Here is a 21,790-nt window from a genome sequence, read left to right on the forward strand (position 1 = left end):
ATCTGAAGTTTTCACGGTGCCTCATAAAATACAGCTTCCATGAAGAATTGCAAATTTTCATCTTCTTTTGCTTCCAAAGTCAGAAAGGCATGTGAGGAGAACAAAGTAACAAGGAGAAGAGGAAAGAGAAAGGAAGAGTTTGAATTTTCAAAGATCTGAATTTGTTCCTTCATTCTGAGTTGTTGTTCTATGATCAAAAAGATAACAAAGGGATTTTTTTCCTCTCTAGTTTAGATGCAAAGAGAATTTAAGACAAACATTTCAATCACAATGAAGAATTTATTGCCACCTATAGGTGATCTTAAATTTAATTTAATTTCCCTTATTTGCTACCAAAATCAGAAAGCAGCCAGAACATTTTATTGATAAGTTAAAAGCCTTAGACTAGTCTGATCTAAACTTACTCTGGATACAATAAAATGCAAAGAAATCTTCTATCCAACTTAAGAACAACAGAACTACAAAGGAAAAGTCAAGCAAATAAGAAAACTCTTTAAGCCCCTAAATGCAACTGGACATCTCTACCTTCCATTAAAAGTCATGTTGGAACAAAACCATTCTTTGTGTCTTGGAAAAAAATATTCCCCCCCTCTATTCCACTCAGGATATCAGCACCACATAGCAGTCAAACCTGTTGATGGGACACAATGTACACATTTATAATAAATACATAATGGTGATAAGTGATCACCATTCAGAAGACTTGCCTTTCACTTTGCCAGTCAAAACAATAGCAGCCTTTGATAATGTCCCTACAATGATGCCTCATGAAACTGTTTGATTATCCAGACTGACAAAGTCATGAATGGCTTAATACAAACTGAGCAGAAAAATTCACCGGTATGAAAAACAAACAACCAGAGTAAATAAGCACCCTCTTACTTGTCTTGATAACACCCTTATATATCCATTTCTCACCTACCCATCCTTTTTGCCAAAGCCAAAAAAGGGACTACAAACTCAGAACTAGCCTCCTCTGCCACATCCACTGAAAGCCTACAGCCAGGAATCATCAGCTGAGCTGTTCAGTCGATCCGGAGTGTTAAGATGGCGTTAAAGACAAAAGCATCTATACTAGATTAGTAGTATCCAAATCTGTCACTTGTACACTAGAAACAGGTAGACTTATGCAGGCACTTAATGCCAATTTCAGCAATGAAAATATATTTCAAGGATCGGAAAGACTGACTAAGAATAGGAAAAGAAGGTGAAAGCAAAGCCTGGAAGGTTCGCAGAGCCTCTGTGGGATAGTAACTGCTGAGGCAAACTCAAGCTGAACTAAACACTCAGTTTGTTAAATAAATCAAAATGCAAGCTAATTCTAATTTTAATATAATCCTCTAAGTGTTTGAACTAAGGAACCCTTCCATGTCCTTAGGGCCCACTATTTCAACTTAGTTGGCATAGTCCAACTTGGCAATACACCAGCAGGAACACTTGGGCAGCATAAACACCATACCACCTCACCAGAGAGAGGTAATCACTCACCCTAGGGTATTTAGGCTTCTGGCTCAAACCAAAGGACCAAAGGAGGAATGCTATGGGAGCACCTACTCATTATTTTAATTGATTCCAAGATGAGGAAAGATGAACCAAGATTTCCCAAATCGCAAATTTTTAGTCTAACTAAGGGGATGAGAAAGGAAGAATGGAGTCTTGGGAGTCTTCTTGTGAACTGTCCCATTGTCACCTTTTGAACCTCGAGCCACAGCCATGTTCCAGGTGAGTAGCCCAGTATCTGCAGAGCTGTTCTCTTCTCTACAGCCCATACAACATGTACTGACTACAGTCACTGCCTCCTCTATTTCACATGCAGGAAAACAAAGCCTAAGTTACTAAACGCAGAGGAGGGTTCAAGGTTTGAGGATTTAGTCCATACCAAACAAATTCTATAATTTAAACTTTTTGCAGCTTAACTATATTGAGAAACCATTACACATTTTAAAGAATTAGAATACTGAACTGTTAAATATTAGGCACTTGACCCATACCTAATGTAAAGTAAGTTTCTAAAAATGTCCTCAGAAAAATTTAGTAGAAAAACAGGTGTAGGAGAAAATTCAAATGTGACCCGTAAGGCCCCAGAATTTAGAAATGAATTGGGATCAGTTCATTCTTTTCCCATGGGGTAACTTGTATAAATGTAATTCTATGGTTTCATAAAACCAGGTCAAGTTTCTGTCCCCTGAGGTCCTTTGGCAATTTGAAGCATGGCAGCACTTTTTCCTGGCTACAAGTTCAAATCTGCATGCGTTCTGGATTTCTGAAAGGAAACGATTAGCCAAGCTGCAAAGATAGACCTATCCTGTTCAGAGCACACCCTCCACACAGAAAACTACTTACACGGATGAAACACAATTTCACAAAATAGTATTTAGAACTAGCTGGCTCTGCATTTTCACCTCTAAAAAAAATTCCTTTTCTCTCATTGGCTGGCAAAAAGCAGGCGAACTTACCACTTAACAATGCCCAGCAGTTTTAACTAAGGACATTCTTCTTTCCTTTAATGTCAAAATGTTCTACTCACATAGTCATACTTCAGAATATTTCTGAGTACAGGCATTTCATAACTATTATTTTAATTGCCTCTCATGATAACACTGTATTGTCCTAATTTAAGTAATAAGACATGTAAAATAAGACGCAACGAGACAAAATCACAGAAGGGGTCACCAGAAAAGATGAAACCTCTGCTTGGCAGACCTGCATTAGCAGCACAGGATCAGCAGCAGAGAGCTAAAGGCAGTGGAGGCTCCACTCCTTCAGGAACAACCTGAAATTACTCTTTTTAACACCACATCCCATCCACTCTGTCCCAGAGTCTGACTTTCACTGCAATGAGGCCGGAATGATAACGGGTTGAGTCTGACCACTGAGCTGAGCAACAAATCCCTCTGTGTGGCACCACACGTCTTCTGGGTTGACTAAACAGATTCAAAGAGCAGAGGAAGGATAACAAAGAAATTCAGGGTGTTTGAGAAAACTGCCTTCTCAGTGCGTAAACCTGACATGTACAAACTACGGCAGTGGGCTGCTTCTTCTCAAGATAAAATCCACCCTTTCCGCCACTCTATTAAGATGGTGCCAGAGGAGCTCTGAACAATAAAATCTGTTGAAAGTTTATCAATTCTTAGTGATGTCCCACCTGTTGTACCTTGAGGTGGCCTCAAGCCAATTCAACAGCTGTGGCTATCCCCCAAACATGTTAACTAAAAACCTCACTGATGCCCTCCCCAGGAAATGCTATGACTCCTTTCTTACATGATTTGCATGTGGGCTCCTGAAACAGCTACATGCAGGTAAATTAGTATTTCTAATACATTTGTCTCATAGCTTCTCAAAACTGTACTTTATACACAGCTATATGTTAAACTGTAAATTACTGTAGCAGGAGCTTCTTTTTCTACTACTGTCATTTTTAACATTATATTTCAGCAGCAAATTCCTTTCAAAGGGAACCAGTAGAATCACAAACCATCTATAATGCCCAGTAATGTAAGACAAAATATTTTATTACCATTTAATGTATATTTTTTAACCAGGCCTGTTAAAAGCTATGAGTATCAGCTTAAAAAACATCCATAACAAACCAAAACCAAGCAATCCTGCTTTTATTAGAACAATAGACAACATAACTTGCACCAGAATCATGAAATTAGGCTTTACTGGTAGACACAGACACAGAGAACTTACAAAATCCTATATGTCACCTACAGTGTCAAAACTGTTCTAACAAGCTGAGAGAAATATATTAAAACAAAAAAAAAAAAAACACAAAAAAAAAACACAAAAAAAGAGAACATATGACTTTTCACTTGTATTAGTCCATATTATATATTTAATACCACCTGAGGTATTTTACTCCTCCCATGCAGTAAATCTCTGTTTAGGAAACAGAAGATAATTGGAAAATGGTTTCACTTCCTTCCCAGCAAACTACCAGTGAGAATCAACACTAAAATGTGAAAAGTGACAACCACGGCATACATCTTGGAAGCATGTATTCCCTTCAAAATGGGATAGGCTGCATCTGTACTACAAAATTGAATACAAAAAATCCCAGCAGAGGGTATGAAGCCACAGGTTGTACCAAATTCTGATACTAATTCCTGAAAAGATATTGCCTTGATTTCCCAAAATTAATTAATACGAAAGAATGCTCACAAAAACACTAAGACTGCATTAAATGCATAATGCATTAAAAAATGCATCATGAATCTATTTTATGCAACAAGCATTAATTTACAGGACATGAAATCTCAAGCATTCTTTCAATGCTTTCAAACTGTCCCTGAAAATGAAAGAAAGTATACAGCAATCCAGCTTCCTACCTAAGATGTCAACTGATTCTTTTATAGCACTTCCAAATGTATTTTGCATATGCTTGGTTTAAAAGACACATGTAATCTACTGAGAGCAACAGGACTACCTGCATCCTTACAGTTACACATATGGTTTAAAACCACAGCATAGTTATTTAATGTAAATAACTAAGTCCTACAGGTGACCTTGTCCAACAAAGAAAGGTTTCTACAGCAAGCCAAGAGACTGAAAACAAATTATATGCTTCATAAAGACAGATAACACTGTCATCCATTAAAACAGGATATAAAACCAATTAAAGTATTAAGTTTATATTTTTACCACATTTGTAAAAGAGTAACTCAAAAATAATAGCTTTAGTAATGTTTTTTTTTTTAAGGAATGCTCAAAGTATCAATAAACCCTGACTAGATTTATCACTTATAAAAATGTAACATGCGTTTGTACTTCTCTTAAAAATACAGTATCTAACACCTGAAAGCAATTTTTTTTTCTGTCCCATGTATAAAATCATGATCTGGCTCTTTAAAAAAAAATAAATCATTAGTAAGTATGAGAACAACATGAAAGCAAGGCTAAAAAGGATATTATTAAATAGTCATAAAATATATATGTATTGCCTGTTTCCTTTATAATTTACTTTATATAACTGCTTTCTTTTTGATTCCTTACAATCATTTCACGTAACATGAAAAAGCAAATCATTTCCCAAAAGTAAAATTCAAAAATAGTTTATATCGTACAGCCATTTGTAAATACAAGCATATGCTGCGAGACATGTCCCAAACAACTTTTACTCCACATGCAAAATACCTGTTACCTGTTCTCAGTACAGCATCATTAACAAGTGCTCTGACATGAACATTCAGAGTTATGAACTTCAATCATGGCATCGTAATGTTACAAGTATATTTCAGCTGTCAATTATGCTAAAGCATGTGCAGCAGTCCCACGTACTCCCATTCTTCCCCTTCTCCCAGCCCCATCCAACTCCAGTACACAACTCTTGTTATTTTGTCAGTCAGGTAATCTGTATGCACACCTACTGTGCCCTCTCATTCAGTCATACAATTTAAGGAACAAAATGAATGTAGAAAAATACGTCTTAACAGCTAAGGTGTGCTTTTTTCAGTGTATTGAGTAGCACACAATATTATAATGTGAATAAGAAAACTAGTCTGAAAGCTTTGCTTGAACCTGAGCTTGTTTTGGATCAAAAGGAATTTAGGCATAATTTAGCCATTTGGCCAATTCAGAGATTAATTCTATAAATTCTAAGGATGAGTAAAATTCTGTTACCAAAACATCTGCTTATTTTAATGGAAAAAAACATCCCGTCAGTGTGGCAAGGTGTACTGACAAATTTTAATTGCATCTGCTCCATTGTTCCTGGACTATGGCTAACTTCAGCCTTCCAATGGCCACAAAATCCCACTGTTTGATATCTGTAACAAAAAATATATTTCTTTTTGATACTGAAATAGCTTTCTTCTTCATGACAAAGATGCAAATTATGTGGAATGCAAAGAAAATATCTGAAGTAAATTAGTTTTGGAGTGAACAGGGTGCCTTTAAACAGAATAATGAACAGAAAGTTATGCTAAGTGTTACCCACATGAGTGTTCTCAGGAGCGCACAATAAAAATTTTGGAATATTTTATTGTATCAAAAGCATAATTACATGAACACTAACAAAAAAAGCTTGTATTATTTCAGAAAGTTTCTACTTATAACTAATAAAGTGTTTTGATACACACGATTTAGAAGATCTTTCCATTCAGTTCTGCAAATTGTATTGTATATATTAATCGATCTGCCATAGGAGGATGCAATTATCAGAAAACATTGTTTAAAGCAAGGTAACTAAAATACATTTTGTGATCCATTTTCTCAGTTGCAACTCATGCAAGCAGTGTCATTAGTTTTGGTGGATGTATCCTGAACTACTGCTCAGGGTCCGTTTGGTCCAACATCCCATCTCAAGAAAAGACCTACGGAAATTCACAGAGGGGAATGCAAGTATTCAGTATTTACAGACTTATTCTTCCCCAGTGTAGTTTCCTAGCTAATCGCTATCAGTGATTTAGAGTGGAAAATTCCAAACTGGGATGTAACTGGATGGTCAAAAACTGATCCTTCCTCTCATGAAATTAAGTGACAGCATGTTTCTACTTTATGCTATGGAAAATGTATTATTACCCTTTTTCACTTTCTTCAGTAAAAAAAAAAAGGTTTAAAACAGTTCACAGTTATTAACAGTCAGTGCTAAGATTCCATATTTTGTAGATTACACTTGAATATTTGCAATGCCTGTGAAATGAAACATCAGCACTTGTTAGAAGATGCCCCCGGCTGAGCACAGTTTCAGATAAATAAGTAGAACGTAGTGGGTTAAGGATAAAGTTATTCCTCAAAACAAACTGGATTTTATCATTTCAAGTCACAAATACATCTTGATTCTAAATATAAAGATTTTTGGTTTATGTTCCAGGAATTTTGAAAATAATTTAAATGATAATGGAAAAAGCAAAATTCTTCCTTAATTCACACTGGAGAAATTATCTATATATGAATTAGCTCTCTGGATCATAATAGCTTTTTGCAAATGACTCTTCAGCTCTATCATTTAAATACATATTTAGGCAACTAAAAATTTACTGTCAATTCCTATTATGTCAGTCCACATTATGGCGCTGTTACAGCATGCACATTTAAAGATTATTGAAAAAATTACTGTTCATGTGCAGTATATAATTTGCAAAAGGTTAATCACTATTTTAAAACAATGAATGGAATTAACTCATAATGCAAAGCAGATGCGCCAAACGTTATTTTTAAACAAAACATATTTAACTTATAAAAGAACAAAGAGGATCTAAATCCAGTCCTGTTGCTTAAAACCAGACAGGCATCATGGCTGTTTTGGACTCTTGTTTCACTGGCTCAGACAATTTAGATAAAACTCAGTAGTTTCTGATGTACTCTCTCTGCTATCCTGCAGCCATTAAATGAATTTTTACAGCTAAACTTGTAAAGCTCCTCCATGACTAGGCAACACTGGCAATGGTGAAAGAGATTTACTTGTACCTGACCAGCAGGGACTGCAGTAACAATTTAATATATCAATTAGGGAGTTCAAAAGGAAAATATTAAAATTCAACCCAGTGTATGAAAATTCTCTGCTTCGTATGCAATTCACTTTAGATGACCAGTCACAGAGATGGGCAAAAACAGCCATCTGGAATCATCTAGGAACAGGGGAAAACAGAAGAAATACTAAATGGCAGTCAAACAGGATTAGCATTTCCAACAAATATTCGGAACCCACTCTGGATTACAGAATACCAAGCAGGACAAGTTGTAAATAAGAGTGCTTGGAGTGCATTTTGGTTTACAGTGCTGAGGAGGGGCAGAGAAGAAGCCCTGGGTGGGCGCAGCAGCCCCCCAGCGCAGCCCATAGGGACACACTGTGGGGCACTTGCTCCATGTGCCGAGGGGGCTCAGCAACCCCAGGCGGGGGCCTGTGGCTCTAGAAAGAGCATGGAAGCCTGAGACTGAACCAAGCATTTGAACAGAGATGGCAATGGTCTGAGGAAATAATACAGCTATCCATGTAACCCTTTCTTGTAAGTTAAGTTGATACAAACCTGACAAAAAAACTGCTTTTTTACACAAACTACATCTGCCAATAAAAGATTTCTTAATCAAAAAAAAAAAAACCACAAAAAAAAAAGAAACTACACAAAACTTTACCAATATTCATAGCTATAAGATAAAGGAGGAGTTAATCAAATTGAATATTTGAGGAAGATCATGTGAAGCAATCAGGGAAAGAAATGCCCCCCTGCCCATCACTAGCAGGCCCTCACCTCCCTGCACAGAAACAGCATCAGCAGCCCTTCTCGACAGGCAGCCAGCGCTCACAGGGAAGTGTTCCCTTCCAAAGTATCAGATACCCTGCTACTGCCAGCGAGTAAGTATCAGATTAAAGGGATAAATGGTTCTGTTCTGTTGCAATAAGCATGGTCCAAGGATCTCAGTTTTTAAACTACAATATTTACCATTAAATACATAATGTAAGATGGATATTAAAGTACTGATATTATGAGCAACTGGAGTCTTTGATTTTGTTTAAGTCTAAGGAAACCACTTCCAAACCTTTTACTCCTTCTTTATAGTTACTACAATTTATCTTCTGGCCTTCCAGAAGTCATCTTTGCTTGTAAAGCCTTCCACATTTCTGCTGATTATATTTTAATAATCTGTGGCAAGAAGGAAGGTCATCAATATAAACCACAGGTACTATATATTTGACATTCCTTCCAGCTGCACTTGCTGACCTGTTCATTTAAAGTATCTGTGATCTGTACTAACCTATCTGGGTGAGAAACTCCTTTAATTAATACAAACATGGAAAAAAAAGCTATGCAAGCGTGCAGTATTTCAGTAAACAAGGACATGGTAGGTCCACATAATTTGAGAGAAGCAGAAGCTAGAAAAGAGGGACTGAATAACTGCCGTGTAAGATAGGCTTTGAAGAGAATTGTTTCATGTTCAGCATCTTTCCCCTTTATACTCAAAAATCAATTAGGTTGTTTTCCAAAAACTGTAAATAGCTTCCAAAGGCTGCAAATAATTCCCTGCTTTAAGTATTAATGTCAATGAACTCATTCAAAATCATCTTCAAATGTCAGAAAAGATTAACATATCCTGGTCACAAGAAGGGAGGTCAGAAGAAAGCGCACGCTTTTAGCCTTTACTCAGGTGGGCACAATCCAAAGCCAGCCTAACTCGATGGGAAAACTCTAGAAAGGGACCCAGCATGGCAAAATTCCACAACAAGTGCTCAAAACACAAGAGACCAGAAACAATCTGGGATCAATAGCTTCCAGGTCATTAATCCTACGCAGGTGACATCCAGTGCACAGTTCGCTACTCTCTTTCACCCACACACTCAAGAAACCTGACTCGACTGGCATCTAGTAGCTCTAAATATTTTCCATGTTTTGCCTTTATCCTTCCCCTATTTGTTTGGCATATGGCTTTCTAGCATCCCATTAATGTCAAACCGTTTAATCGGAATGTAAGCTAAATGCACAGTTTGCTATTTCCTGGATTTCTGTTTGGCGGCCAGTGCTTTTTATGAGGAAAATAAAAGCAAAGGTCAGCATGACCAGAAAAGAAAAGTCATCTTCCATAACGGAAGCTTATTTTTCCAGTGAACTGATACACAAGCCTAATTTGGAAAAAGGTCCTTTAGTATCATGTTATTATTAGTAGTATCACAAATAAACACAGAAACCAATTCACTTTACAGACCTCTACATTTAGCATTCAATAGAAAATCCCTTGGTGTTTTATTGATTTTTGTTTTATTGATTTTTTTAAATAGCAATATCACAGTTAAAATGTATCATTTTGGTGAAACACATCTAAAACTTTTCCGTCTCGAAATAAGTTATTACAAATTATTTCCACAGCAACTGGCAACTAACGATTCAATCCATTTAAAGAACAACAAAGTAATGGCTTTATTTGGATGCCTTTTGTGATTAAATAACATATTAACCTTGATGAAGCTTTCCAAAAAGGGATTAGCGTACTCGAGTGCATCAGCTGATTATGAGACAAATATAACAGTGATAAGATGCTGGTTCGAAATTTTTGAATCTGATGAGTATAACAATTTAGCCGCTAGGATGGAGTTGGCTCTTACAGCTTCCATCTCAACAGTAAAGTGTCCACCCGGGATACAGAAAGACATCACCCAGCTAAAGTATGCAGTAAGTGGGAGTCAGGAAAGGTCGCTCAAATCACTAAACTGAGTAGATCAAAATACCCTGCATAATTACTGTAATGTCAGAAATAATTAAAAATAATTTGTAAAGAAAGAAGAACTAAATGTATTAGAGAGGAAACCCAGAAAGCAAATACAGATTTATCTTCCCATTATATCATCCATTTTGACCAAAACTCACTGACCCACTTTGCTTTATTCGTCTATACTGTAATAATACATTTTGCATACCTATTGTATATCCTTTCCATTAATTTATTTGCTTAATGTGGATGTATAAGTAAGTCTACTACAATTACGCTTTTTAAGGGTCAAATCCTACTCAGTTCTGAACCCACTACTGTAATTTCTACTACACTAGATGATAACACAGCAGACCTCAGGAACAGCTGAAACACAGCCGATTCTGTACTGTTGACATAATCAAGCCATGTTACAACCAGGCTGCCAAACCCTTTTATAACCCTGCCAAGTCCAGGAATTGGTGTCTCCATACTCCCCCAACTCCCCCCCTCCAAAAAAAAAAAAAAAAAAGTTTCTGTATTTCTTAATTCTACACGTTCAAATTAAAATTCACACGGTATGACTGTGGCAAAGTAAAACGTCCATGAGTTTATTTTAAGGACCCAATCTTGGAACTCTTGCAGAGTTGTTACAAGTTACACACCACACGGACACACACACACAAAAACCCCAGCCCAACAATTGTCTAAGAGCAGCTATTAATATTCATGTTGATTCCACATGAAACAACAGCAGAGTTACCCGAGCAGCTACAGTTATGTCAGCGCTTGGAAGTTATTCCAGGCTGTTTTGTCCTGCTGCCCTGAATATTCAGGAACTTCAACAATCCATCCAGCAACAGCTACCGCAGAGTAAGTGCTCTGCTTCGCCTGGCTCTATGCTAATGACTGCCAGGCACCCTCTGCTGAATCGGGGGGAATGAAGGGAGGGAGGAGGGAATGTCACACCCCCCGCCATAGGGGACGGGACGGGACGGGACGGGCAGGAGCACGGCATCGCGTGGGGTTAATTCCCCACGTGTTGGTCGTTGCTGCACCTTGAAATCTGACCATAAGAAAGTGAAACGAGCCCGGTCTGTTTGTTTGGGTATATTGAAAGTAGCATCGGGACTTTGTCCACGACCTCCTCCGTGAGAAGTTCCTGCCGCCCCTCCAGCGCGGCAGAGCCCGAGCCCCCCGCCCCCGCCCGAGGCAGGGGGAGCCCCCGGGAACTGGAGGCGCTTCCGACCGCTCTGATCTCGGGGTCACGGCAGTTATGCGATCCCTTCTCCTTATCGGGCAGATTCAGCCCTATAACCTACAGACTGAGAGATAACAGCCCCATGCTTTCGCCCTCCGTTGCAAAGGCGGCTGCTATTGCATCAGGAATTTCCTCTTTTGCCAGCTCCTTCTATCCCCCCGACACTCCTCCCCGGTTGTGGCAAGTTTGGGGCTCACCTCCCCCCCGCGGTCTCCCAGGCCCTCGGGGTGCGGGGATATCCCCGCACCGTCCGAAGCCGCAGCGCTGCTCCCCGCCCCCAGCGCCGTCCCCGCCACCGCGCCCGCGTTACTCTGCGCGGCAGCAGGATCCAGTCTTGCCAAATCCCTGCCGCGCTCCCGCTGCCCCCCGTCTCCTCCTCCCCGACTGGCAGGGGCCTGGAGCTGCTCGCACCTGCTCCTCGGGGACCGACACCCCCACCCCCTCCCACCGAGGAAGCCCGGCCGCCTGGCACCTCTCCCCACTACCCCACAGCAAAGCCGCCGCCACCTCCTCCTCCTCCTCGCCGTCTTCCCGCCCTCCCTCCACCTCCCCCGTTCGCCATGTGGCAACTGCCTTACAGCCCTACACAAAAAGTGCACGTGCCCCCTCGGATGTGTGACAGCAGCTGATGGCCAAGCGGCCTCCATCGCCCCGGAACGGGCCCGACGCCCGGGCAGCTCCGCGCCCCATCCCAGTTAACGCGACACCCCAGTGTCTATGTCGCCGTCCCCCCATCAGGACCGCTCCCCGCCCACTCCCGTGCACCCTTCGGGCGGCTTTTTCCCAGGGTTGCCCGCTTTAAAGATACATCCAAGGATAAACTTCAGCAGGGGACTCGGTCAGAAAGCACTTTCTGGCCCCTTCCCACCCCCGCCGGCCCTCCGCTCCCGCGCTGCACTGCCCGCGGCCACCCCTAGCCCCCGGCACGCCTCGGCCCGGGGGGCAGGGAAGGGGACAATGACAGGGCGACACTTGCAGGGCGCAGCGGGAGGGGGGCACAAACACGCCTTCTCCTTCCCCCTCTGTCCCTCCGTCCCACCAAGAAGCAGCGCCGCTGGCTGCGGATAAGGCCGGCTGGGTGCCGGGGCAGCGCGGGAGGGGGCAGCGGGAAGCGGCGCAGCGCCCGCCCGGACCGCACCGCGCGGGGGTGGGACGGGGGCGGCGGCGGCGGGGGGGCCGGCGGGGCGCGCGTGTGCCTTGCGGCGCTTACCTGGCGTTGGTGCAGTCGTTGTAGAGGGTCTCGAAATCCTTCCTGGAGATGAGTTTGCAGCGGTTGACCCCGGGCTGGATGGCCCCCAGCCCCCTCAGGATGCGGACCTGCTCCACGTTGCAGACCACGGGCGTGATCTCGAGCCGCTTCAGCTTGGTGTAGACCGTGTGCAAGCCCCCCACCAAGTGCTTCAGGAAGAGGTCGAAAGCCTGGGGCAGGCAGATGAGCTCGCATCCCTCCACGGTGAAGGAGGCCACTTTGGCCCCCCTCAGATCCACCATCTTGCACTCGTTATTCTGGGGGGTGTTCTCCACCGGGGACGGGGTCGAGTACACGGGCTTGCCGGGCAGGCTGCCGGCCGCGCTGGCCGCGCTGGCATTGGGAGTGGAGGTGCTGCCGCTGCCGCCGCCGCTGCTGCTGCCGCCGCCGCCGCCGCCGGTGCCCAGGCTGGGGCTGCCGCCGCCGCTGCCGCCGCCGCTGCCGTTGCCGCCGCCGCTGGTGGTGGAGGTGACTGTGGCCGCCGCTGCCGCCGCCGCCGCCGCTGCCGCCGCTGCGATGGGCTCCGGCCGGAATAGGTTTGTCCCCGAAGCGGCCGGCGGGGGAGCGATGGACGGAGACGGAGAGGAGGTGGCCGACGACGAGGTGGCCGACGACGAGGTGGTGGTGGTGGTGGTGCAGGCGGCAGAAGTTGAGACCGGAGGCTGAGGGGGGACCAGCTGGGTCGGAGGGATCAAAGCAGCCGGTACGGCCATGGTCACATATACGGCGGAGGGGGCAGGGGGAGGGGGGAAAGTTCCCACACACACACGCAGGGGAAAGGGGAAAAATTTAAAAAAAAAATATTAAAAAAAAAAGAGGAAAGGAGAGAAGGGAGGAGGGGGGCGAAGAAGGGGGGGATAACCCCAGATCAGGTGCTGCGGCGAGCGAGAGAGCAGGGGGCAGAGTGAGAGAGAGAACGCACAAAGTGTCCCGCAAGTGGGGACGGAGGAGGAGGAGGAGGAGGAGAAGTCCGCTCCGGGCGGCGGGGCTGGGGCCGAGGGGAGGGGGAGGGCAGTTTCTTTTTGTGGTCCTTGCTCTAGCACCACGTTAAAGACGAAGGTGAAAAGGAGGAGGTTTGAAGGACTTCGGTTCTCTCTGGCAAGTACATTGATCAAAGATTGAGAGGGGAATGACAGAGAGAAAATGAGCTGGGAAGTGCTGGCTGCTGCCGCCGCCGCCGCCGCTCGCTCGCTGGACGAGTTGTTGTTGTCACACGGTGCGGAGGGGAGGAGCTCCGGCAACTTGAAATACCCTTTGAAGCAGCAAAAGGCTCACTCACTAGTATTAACCCAAATTATCCAACCAGGAGCCCGGAGCAGGAAAACAGCGAGAGAGGGAGAGAAGTCCCTCTCCCCCCTCCTTCAGGAACCGTTAGATTACATGTTTCATATTTCACCCCACCAGAGATGAGATGTAATTTTCCCAGCCCTTTTCAACAGTCGCTTGTCAACACAGTTTGAGGAGAAACACGAGCGTCTCCAGCGTTCCCCCAAAGCCGGGCGGGAGCGGGGGAGCCGGGGCGCGGTGCGGGCGCTGGGCACCGCACACCTTGCCGGGGCAGACAAAAGCAGAAACCTCCGGACGGGGCTGTTGCTCTTGCTGCTGTTGTTGCTCTCCCGGGACCACAAACGCTCCTCCCGGCGGGGTGGGAGTTGCTGCCGAGGGTCCCCTTTGTTGCGCAGGCGGCGGCGGCGGCTGCGCGGGGCGCGCACGGGCAGCCCCACGCGGCAGCATCCGCGGACGACTTTCCTGCGGCGGCCGCGGATCGCAGGGGACGGGGCATTACGGGTCAGGCCGCCGAGGCACCGCGCCGGGCGGGCTGCGGCGGCACAGAAGTAACTTGGGAGAGGGGCAGGCGGGCGGCCCGCGCAGGTACGGCGGCGCAACAGGTGTCGGCGGCGCGCAGCAGCCGCGCAGCCCCGGCCCGGCCCCTCCGCGCAGGTAGCGCGCAAAGTCAGCCGGCGCGCTTGCCCGCGCATGCGCAGAGGGGCGGCGGCAGACGCGGTACCTGCCGGCCCGGGGCCGGGATGCGGCTGGAGCGCGTTTGGCAGCTGGCGTGCCGGGGTCCGTCGGGAAAGCCCGGGGCTGTGTTCTGCGTGTCTTGAGGGCACTTCGCACTTTGAAAGGGGTAAAGAAATGGCCATTGGTATAAATGGGGGGGTCTGCAAAATCAAGGGTCGGTGCGTGTGTAGTTCTTCCTGTTTAAAAAATACACCCTCTCTGTAATTAATTGCGATGCATGTATGTACCCATAGCCTTTTTTTTCCTATGTATACTATTACATGAGACATGACTCACAGGATGACACATCTGTAGAGTGGATAATCTCAACTGTAGTAATTTGGTGCAGGGGAATTTCCACAGTATCAGACATAAACTATTTTCATAAGATCTGCTTGCTTATTGTACTTTAACTTCAATTTACGGGAAATTGTGTTCTAGTGCCACTTAAGATGCCTTTTGCTACTGAAATTTAAGCTATCCTGCACTAAAACCTTTAAAATTGCAAATACAACCAGGAAAACACAGAGCAATGTTTTACTTCGAAGTCTTGTGTACTCATAATTGCACAGAACACCTCTTCGAGCCGTTTTTAGGTGGGTTTTTTTGAGAATGCTTGTCTGGAGGAGCTTATACAAGTTGAGTTCCAGAGGTGGGATCCCAGTGGTGGGATCTAGTGTTGCATAAAACTTGTAATTTCAAAGTATAAATGTGCTTCCTCTTCCTTTTTTTTCATTTGTAGAAAGCCAACTCTGTATATATTTTCTTTCCCTCACCTGTTCTTTTTGCATGTCATCTTGTCTCACACCTTCTGAAGACAGATCAGATCCATAAGAAGATCAGGAGAGAGCCAAACGCGTGATATTGCCACTTGGAGATCTGGGTGACCTCTGAATTAGGAAACCTGCCACTTCATTTGTTCTCTACCTTTCTTACAACATGATGCTCACCAGCCCTTCTGCTTTTCTACTTGCTCCCACAGATAATTCTCATGGTCCAAAAGAAAATGTAGTTTGTAGGGGTTTGGGTTAACCTTGGTGATATCAATGCAACACTGGGATTAGAAACCTAGAAAGAAAGAGATTTTTTAAAAGGTTCAAGACTCCTCAAAGCTTCTGGCATGGTAAGTGTTTCTAATTGTTATGGGGAGTGTCTCAATTTAATTTACCTCTCACCTATACTGACACACTGACATAAACCAACAAATCCTGGGGTCATTCTTTGTAAACTTCTCTAGATTACATTTCTTTTACTTGCTGACCCTTCCATGTAATGATATTGTTGAGTGTTTTCTTTTTCTCTCTCTGAGTTGATATCAGCAAAACTCAAATTACTGTAACTGATATTTGAAAATTCTCCCTGTGTCAAGTGAAGACTTATGGTGCTGAAATCAATAAGACTGTTTAAAATTCAAAGACCTGCAAATCGTTCTGTTTGTCCTTTGATAGGGCCTGGGCTGATTAAAATGAGACCAAGAAAGCTTAATTGCTGCACTAATTAAGAAGTCTTTAATTTCTTTCCTGGAATATTGTTTGAAGCAGGGTTTCTGTTCTGCTCATGTAACTGTTCAGAGCAGGTATTCTCTCTCTTCCTCTCTTCTTTTTTCTTTTTACCATTTTTGTGTATTAAAATGCGTGTTAAGATGTATTGACAGTGATAGTAATTTATTGCTCTAAAAAAAGACTGATATGGAGTTCACTATTTTATTAAATTACAATTTTGAGGGCAGCTGGAAAGGGTAAAATGCAATTAGAAAATGCATTGTAGCTGTTGCATTTTAAGGAATTTGAATACTTGATTGACAGGAGATAGGATAGTACATCAGCTCCCTCCCCCATCTTCAGTTATTATTGATAATTAAATATTTAAATTAAATTTAAAAAACCCCAGAAAAGTATTTATCTTCTGAACGTGTGTGAAGGAACGGACCGGGGGAGGAGATGCATACAGAAAATAGGCACCTGGTAAGGATGAATAGTGTATTATCATGTTAAGTTCATCCACAGTTTTTTTCCTGCATTTCTTTGGAATTTATTTTCCTGAGAAATACCTTTCTGTCTTGTATCTTATCTTACCCTTGTTTAGTGACGTATTTTGTTCACCGTTCCTGAAGAGGAAAAACTAGATGATTTCACAAAGCTTTCTGCGTGATCAATAGAGTAATGTTTTAGGTTTAATCATGCTGCATTATAATTCTGGCAAATGACTGCCGAGCAGAAGATTCTAAGAAAGGAGCAAGTACTGGTGAAGAGAAGGTAAGTTCTGCTTTGCTTTAATCTCAGGTCTCGAGCAGCAATCCCCCTTTGAGGAGCTATCTGTTATTTAGAGGGAAGACTGAGAAAGAGGGAGGGACCTCATACTGAATCCCCCCTGCATCGCTCAGGAAAATAGACTCATAGAAATGTAAGTGTGTGAAAAGGAATCCCTTTTTGCTTCTCTTCCACCAAGACATTCACTAAACATTGACAAACACTGTGAATACAGTTGAGATTGATGAGAAGTGTTGTACCAGTAGTAAGAAACTGGGTACTGCAGTGCTGGTTTTTTAATTGTTGTGTTATAGTCAAAGTAGCACAAAACCTTGTCCAATACAAATACAGACTGGATTCCTTTCAGTGACAGGACAAGTAGATAACATGCTTAATAGATACAAAGGGAGATTTGCCATTCCAAGCACGACGTCACGCTAATTATGTTTACTCTAATTGAAAGCAAGGTTTTGGGGAACCTGAAATTACTCATAGGATATTTTTAATAGCTGAATAATAATAAAGTGCAGCAAATGTTGATCACAAACCTTTTGGTCTTTCAAAAATCTATTGGAAAATTAAATGAAAAGTGGAGTTTGGTACAAACAATGCCCCAGGGCAAAAAAACAACTAACACTAGATTTTCCAGTCCAGCCATAACACAAATCAATTTGAGCACACTTCTATGGCCAGACTGCCAGGTTGTTATGACTGCTAATTCACTCAATCAAACAGTACATTAGTACACCGGGCACAAACAGCTTTAACAATAGCATACATTTCTGAACAGTCCACCATATATCATAAAAAAAATCCAAAATTCATGGCAAGATTGCTTTCACATTCTGTTTACTACAAATGGTATTTACATATGGTGCCTGCCTAACAAAAAAAAAAAAAAAAAGTGGTGGAAGAATGAAAGTGAAGAAACTTCAGGAGCCATTAAAAATAACTTTTAAAGTCTTTAAAAACGAGAATCTGGGAGCACTTGCTCCTGGTTGCGCTGGTGTTTAATGTGAACATCTCAGCCGGAAGGCTGACAGCAGTGGCTGGCCGTCCCCAGCACAGAACTGGATGGGGAATTGCTCCGGGCTTGGCAGCTCGCACACGCCCTGCCTAACCCCGGCACTTCAGTGCTAGAGCGTCTTTTGCCGGCTTTACTCCCGCGAGTCAGCTCACTGGCTCCGAGGGTATTCACCGCCTGAGTAGAGGGGCAGGATTTAGCCCCGGGGAATATCTCTCAATTCTTCCCCTTCATCCCCACGAGCAATGGGTGCTATCCCCGGGGATGCTAACTGGTGCTCCGACCAAGGACGCGCTGTACTGAGAGATGCGATCACCGACGGCTCGGGAGCCCTCTCATCCCTTCCCTCCCTCCTCGCCTGCATCCGACACACATACACAAACACACATACGCCCCACACACACACCCACGCACAAGTGCATATATGCAAATTGCAAAAACCAAACGCCAATTAAGCTACTTGCTTATTTACTTTTTTTTTTTTCCTTAAGTCGCCGTTCTGACTTCAGAAAAGGCGTTTCGAAGTCAGTAACTAAAACAGCCCTTCTGTCGATCTGAGCCTCTCGGTCACGTTGCTGCTACCAGAGCCACATGGTGAAACGGATCGGGTCGTGTTCCCATCCCGGGCTGGCCCGGGATGGATGGATGGATGGATGGATGGATGGATGGATGGATGGAACAGTGGCTGGCCACTGCCTGCTGACATTCACCTGACAACTGACAGCCGAGCAGAAGAGCTGCAGCACGGGGAGGAAATGATAACCAACTTCCCTGCGTGTTTTAAATGAGGGCTGGGATAGACGGGGGGCCGTCTATGGTGTTTGAGTTAGATTTGGGCTCTCATTAGAGGTCTTCAGTCCAACGTGCTAATTCACCTACCAACAGGTAGGAAGAGTCGCTCGGAGCAATAATCATGAAGTACAAAGCCCTTGCCATTAAATTATGTTAAAGCGGTGATCTAATCTGAGCTGCCCTTTGCCGTGCCTTCCCCCCTTTACAGAATTAGTTCGCTCAGCCTCTCTATCCCTCGCTCCGAAGCCAGGCTAATCGGAACACTGGCACCGGGGAGCCGGCCCCGAGTTCAGTGCTCCTGGCTCTCCAATGCCGTCTCCGCCGATGCCGGTGCTCCTCGCCCGGGAGCTGGGGGGAGCGCCTGAATCCTCCTCCCTCCGTCCCTCCCTCGGCCCCGGCGAGTCCGCCGTGCCGCCGCCCGCGGGGCGATGAGAGGGGAGGTGGGCGGCGATCGGGGCCCCCGCGCCCGGCCGGGCGGAGGGCGGCGGCTCGGCTGCTGCTCTAGCACTAATTGCTTCCCTTAACAATAATAATAACAACAACAAAAAATGCACATTGCCTTCTTCTTTTTATATAGGAACTGACAGCCTGCGGGACGCAGCCTCTCCTTCCTCATGTCACTTAAGTGAATGGAAAACATGGAGGGGGGGGAACCTTTGTTATTCTCCTATTTCAAAACAACCAGACAAACATTATTAATTGGTTTTTTGGGGTGGGGGAGAGGAAGTGTTTTTAAAAGTCCGAGCCCTTGCTTGAAAAGTTTCAGCACAGAGCGGAATTTTATAAACTCTGGGTAAGAGGGGGATGTTATAAATGGAAGTGCTGACACAACCTTAAGTATAGCGTGTAAACGGCTATGCTATAATATCCATTAAGCAGAAAGAAAAATAAGATGGCTGATCAATAATTTATACAAAGAGTACCAACTGCAGACATAATAACTGTAATGTTTGCAAAGCAATCTCTCGCTCTCCAGGCTTAACAGTAAACTAGCGGGGCTGTTAATTTCCAACTCCTACAGGTAAGAGTACAAACAAATTACTTAAACTTGTATTTTGCTCGATATTTTGCATGCCTCGGTAGGATAAAATACAATTTAATTACGATGCAACTTGGGCTGATTGAGGAGCCTCCGCCTCCCTCCCCCTTTCCTCCTGCTCGCCCGCCTGCTTCTCCGAAGGGACCTTCTTGGGCAAAGCTCAGCCCGAGAGACAGGAACTGATTGCTTGGACGGGCGTTGTAAACGGGTCGACTTTTGGGTCACTGTACTTCTTCGGAGAGTTATTCATACACGGAAACAAAATGAAGCCATTTAACTTCAAAAGAAAGTTACAAGGTTTTCCAGTGCCACGAGCTGAAACACAATACCCCCACCGGCCCGATAAGCATCAGCTGTCAGAGGACAATGCACTGGCTTTCCATGCATCAGGCTACTGGGGAAAAAAAAAATCTGCTTTAGGGAAAACCAGTGCTTCTTCCACTATCATAAACGAGAATAGGCAAGCAACTGATCTCTTCATTGACATGGGAGCGTTATCTCCCATTTCTGTCTACTGTATTTAGGTAGCAAAGCAGAGGAACAAAGTCTGAAAGTTGCTAAGTAGACTCCTATAACGTGCCCAGGCTGGTTTTTTTGCATGTCTCTTGCAATGGTACCAAAGAGATCACTTCTTTCTTAAATAACAAGAGGTAAATGTGTCAGTGGAGGACGTTTTTTGAAAATTCTCCCCCATGCCAGCCTGGACAAAATACCAAAGTTATGTTGCCAGCCACACAAAAAGAAGCTCATCTTTAAAGTGGCGTGCACAGCTCTCCGACAGCTTCAGCTGTACTTCTTTGGGACGTCACGGGTGTTTTGTGTAGTAAAAACAGAGTAAGAAAGCCAGAGACACCTTAATTCTGAGCCCTGAGCTGTGTCGCGGGGTACAGCTCTACGGGGTACAGCTTAACAAATTTAAAATAAATAAATAAAAGCTGTAATTTGCCTACATGCCTCGTGCTTGTTACCAGTGACCTCTCCCAGTTCAGCTTCAATCAAGTACAGTAACATCAATGACAGCTGTGCAGTCCGCAGGCAGACGGAGTCCTTCGCGTGAAGGCAGTGGTTCCGCCGCCCCGGCTGCCCCCGGTGCCCGGCTGGATGCAGTGTGGAATATCGCTGCTGGGAGGAACGGAACGGAAAGTGCAGCGCCCACTAGTGCCCGTGCGGGCGGGGCAGCGCTCCCTCCGCGCCCCTCCGCACCCCGCGGAGAAACCCTTTCTGGGAAAGGAAATGTGCGCGGAACTGGGGAATGTGGTGCGGACAAAAGAAGGTTTAAACCCATCTGTGGCTAAAGTAAGGGTTTGTTTCGCCATTGTCTAAGTGTAAACTTAGAAAAAGCAGAAATGGAAAAGTTGTCTTTCCCCTGCTGCTCCCCATCAGTCTGAGGAGGTGTGTGAATGGGGCAAGTGTTTCACAGGCAGCATCTTCACACTCATAGTGAAGGGAACTGGAAGGGCTGCCTGGCTGTAAAGCCTTGATGGGAAACATGAACAACACCAGACACACTTCTGAGCTTTGGATAACCCTCACCCCCCCGCCCCAACACTTGAAAACTACAGAAGATTTGTGAGGTATTTCCATTAGGACCCATTCTTTTCTCAGGTGTTTTGAGGTTGTGTTTTGGGGCTTTGTTTATTTTTTTTATACACATGAGAGACTGTTCCTGGGCAGCATTTTGATTTTCTTGGAGATTGTCTGATCTCCTTGATGTGGAGATGAAGATGAACTTTGCAAGGAAGGCAACAAACAGCCCTCTGGATAGAAGATACCAAGCAGATAAGCTCAAAATAAACTTTTGCAATGGCAGTGAATGTCTCTTGTATTTACTTATTATTTGTTGTGGATTGGACTACAGGTTAATGTTCCCAGTCAGTTCCAAGCACTTACAATGGTATCCAGCATAATATAATTTCCCATAAGGGTTCCCAAAGCTGTAAGAGGCAGCTTTGGATTATGTCACACACACTGGAGAACAAGTAGGTGACAATGAACTAGACCTGTCTTCTTCTAACTCTGTCATGAAAAGCTTTCAGTAAACCATTGGTTCACA

The 21,790-nt window shown here is 44.2% G+C and overlaps 1 protein-coding gene and 1 long non-coding RNA gene across 8 annotated transcripts in view; one reads left to right on the forward strand and one right to left on the reverse strand.

Moving 5' to 3' along the window:
- The window catches only part of DACH1 (dachshund family transcription factor 1), a 356,766-nt gene extending 342,888 nt beyond the window's left edge, over window positions 1-13,878 (reverse strand). For 4 of the 6 annotated variants that reach the window (XM_039564712.1, XM_039565348.1, XM_039564057.1 and 1 more), the window contains exon 1: window positions 12,594-13,469. In XM_039564712.1, the coding sequence (XP_039420646.1) occupies window positions 12,594-13,345 (752 nt within the window). In that variant the 5' untranslated portion in view covers window positions 13,346-13,469. Of the gene's footprint in view, window positions 1-12,593 lie in introns of all 6 variants that reach the window. The other 2 variants (XM_039562277.1, XM_039563475.1) reach the window with 1 other exon arrangement.
- A 57-nt stretch (window positions 13,879-13,935) lies between these two features.
- On the forward strand, window positions 13,936-20,678 carry LOC109145469. Of its 2 annotated transcripts, none has more exons than XR_005603739.1 (2): window positions 13,936-17,036; window positions 18,398-20,678. It is a non-coding gene; the product is annotated as an uncharacterized LOC109145469 (long non-coding RNA). The 2 variants fall into 2 exon arrangements; XR_005603775.1 differs by having other exon boundaries at window positions 13,936-16,888.
- The last annotated feature ends 1,112 nt before the right edge of the window (window positions 20,679-21,790 follow it).

The sequence above is a fragment of the Corvus cornix genome, chromosome 1, assembly GCF_000738735.6.
Source record: "Corvus cornix cornix isolate S_Up_H32 chromosome 1, ASM73873v5, whole genome shotgun sequence".
Taxonomy (NCBI): domain Eukaryota; kingdom Metazoa; phylum Chordata; class Aves; order Passeriformes; family Corvidae; genus Corvus; species Corvus cornix.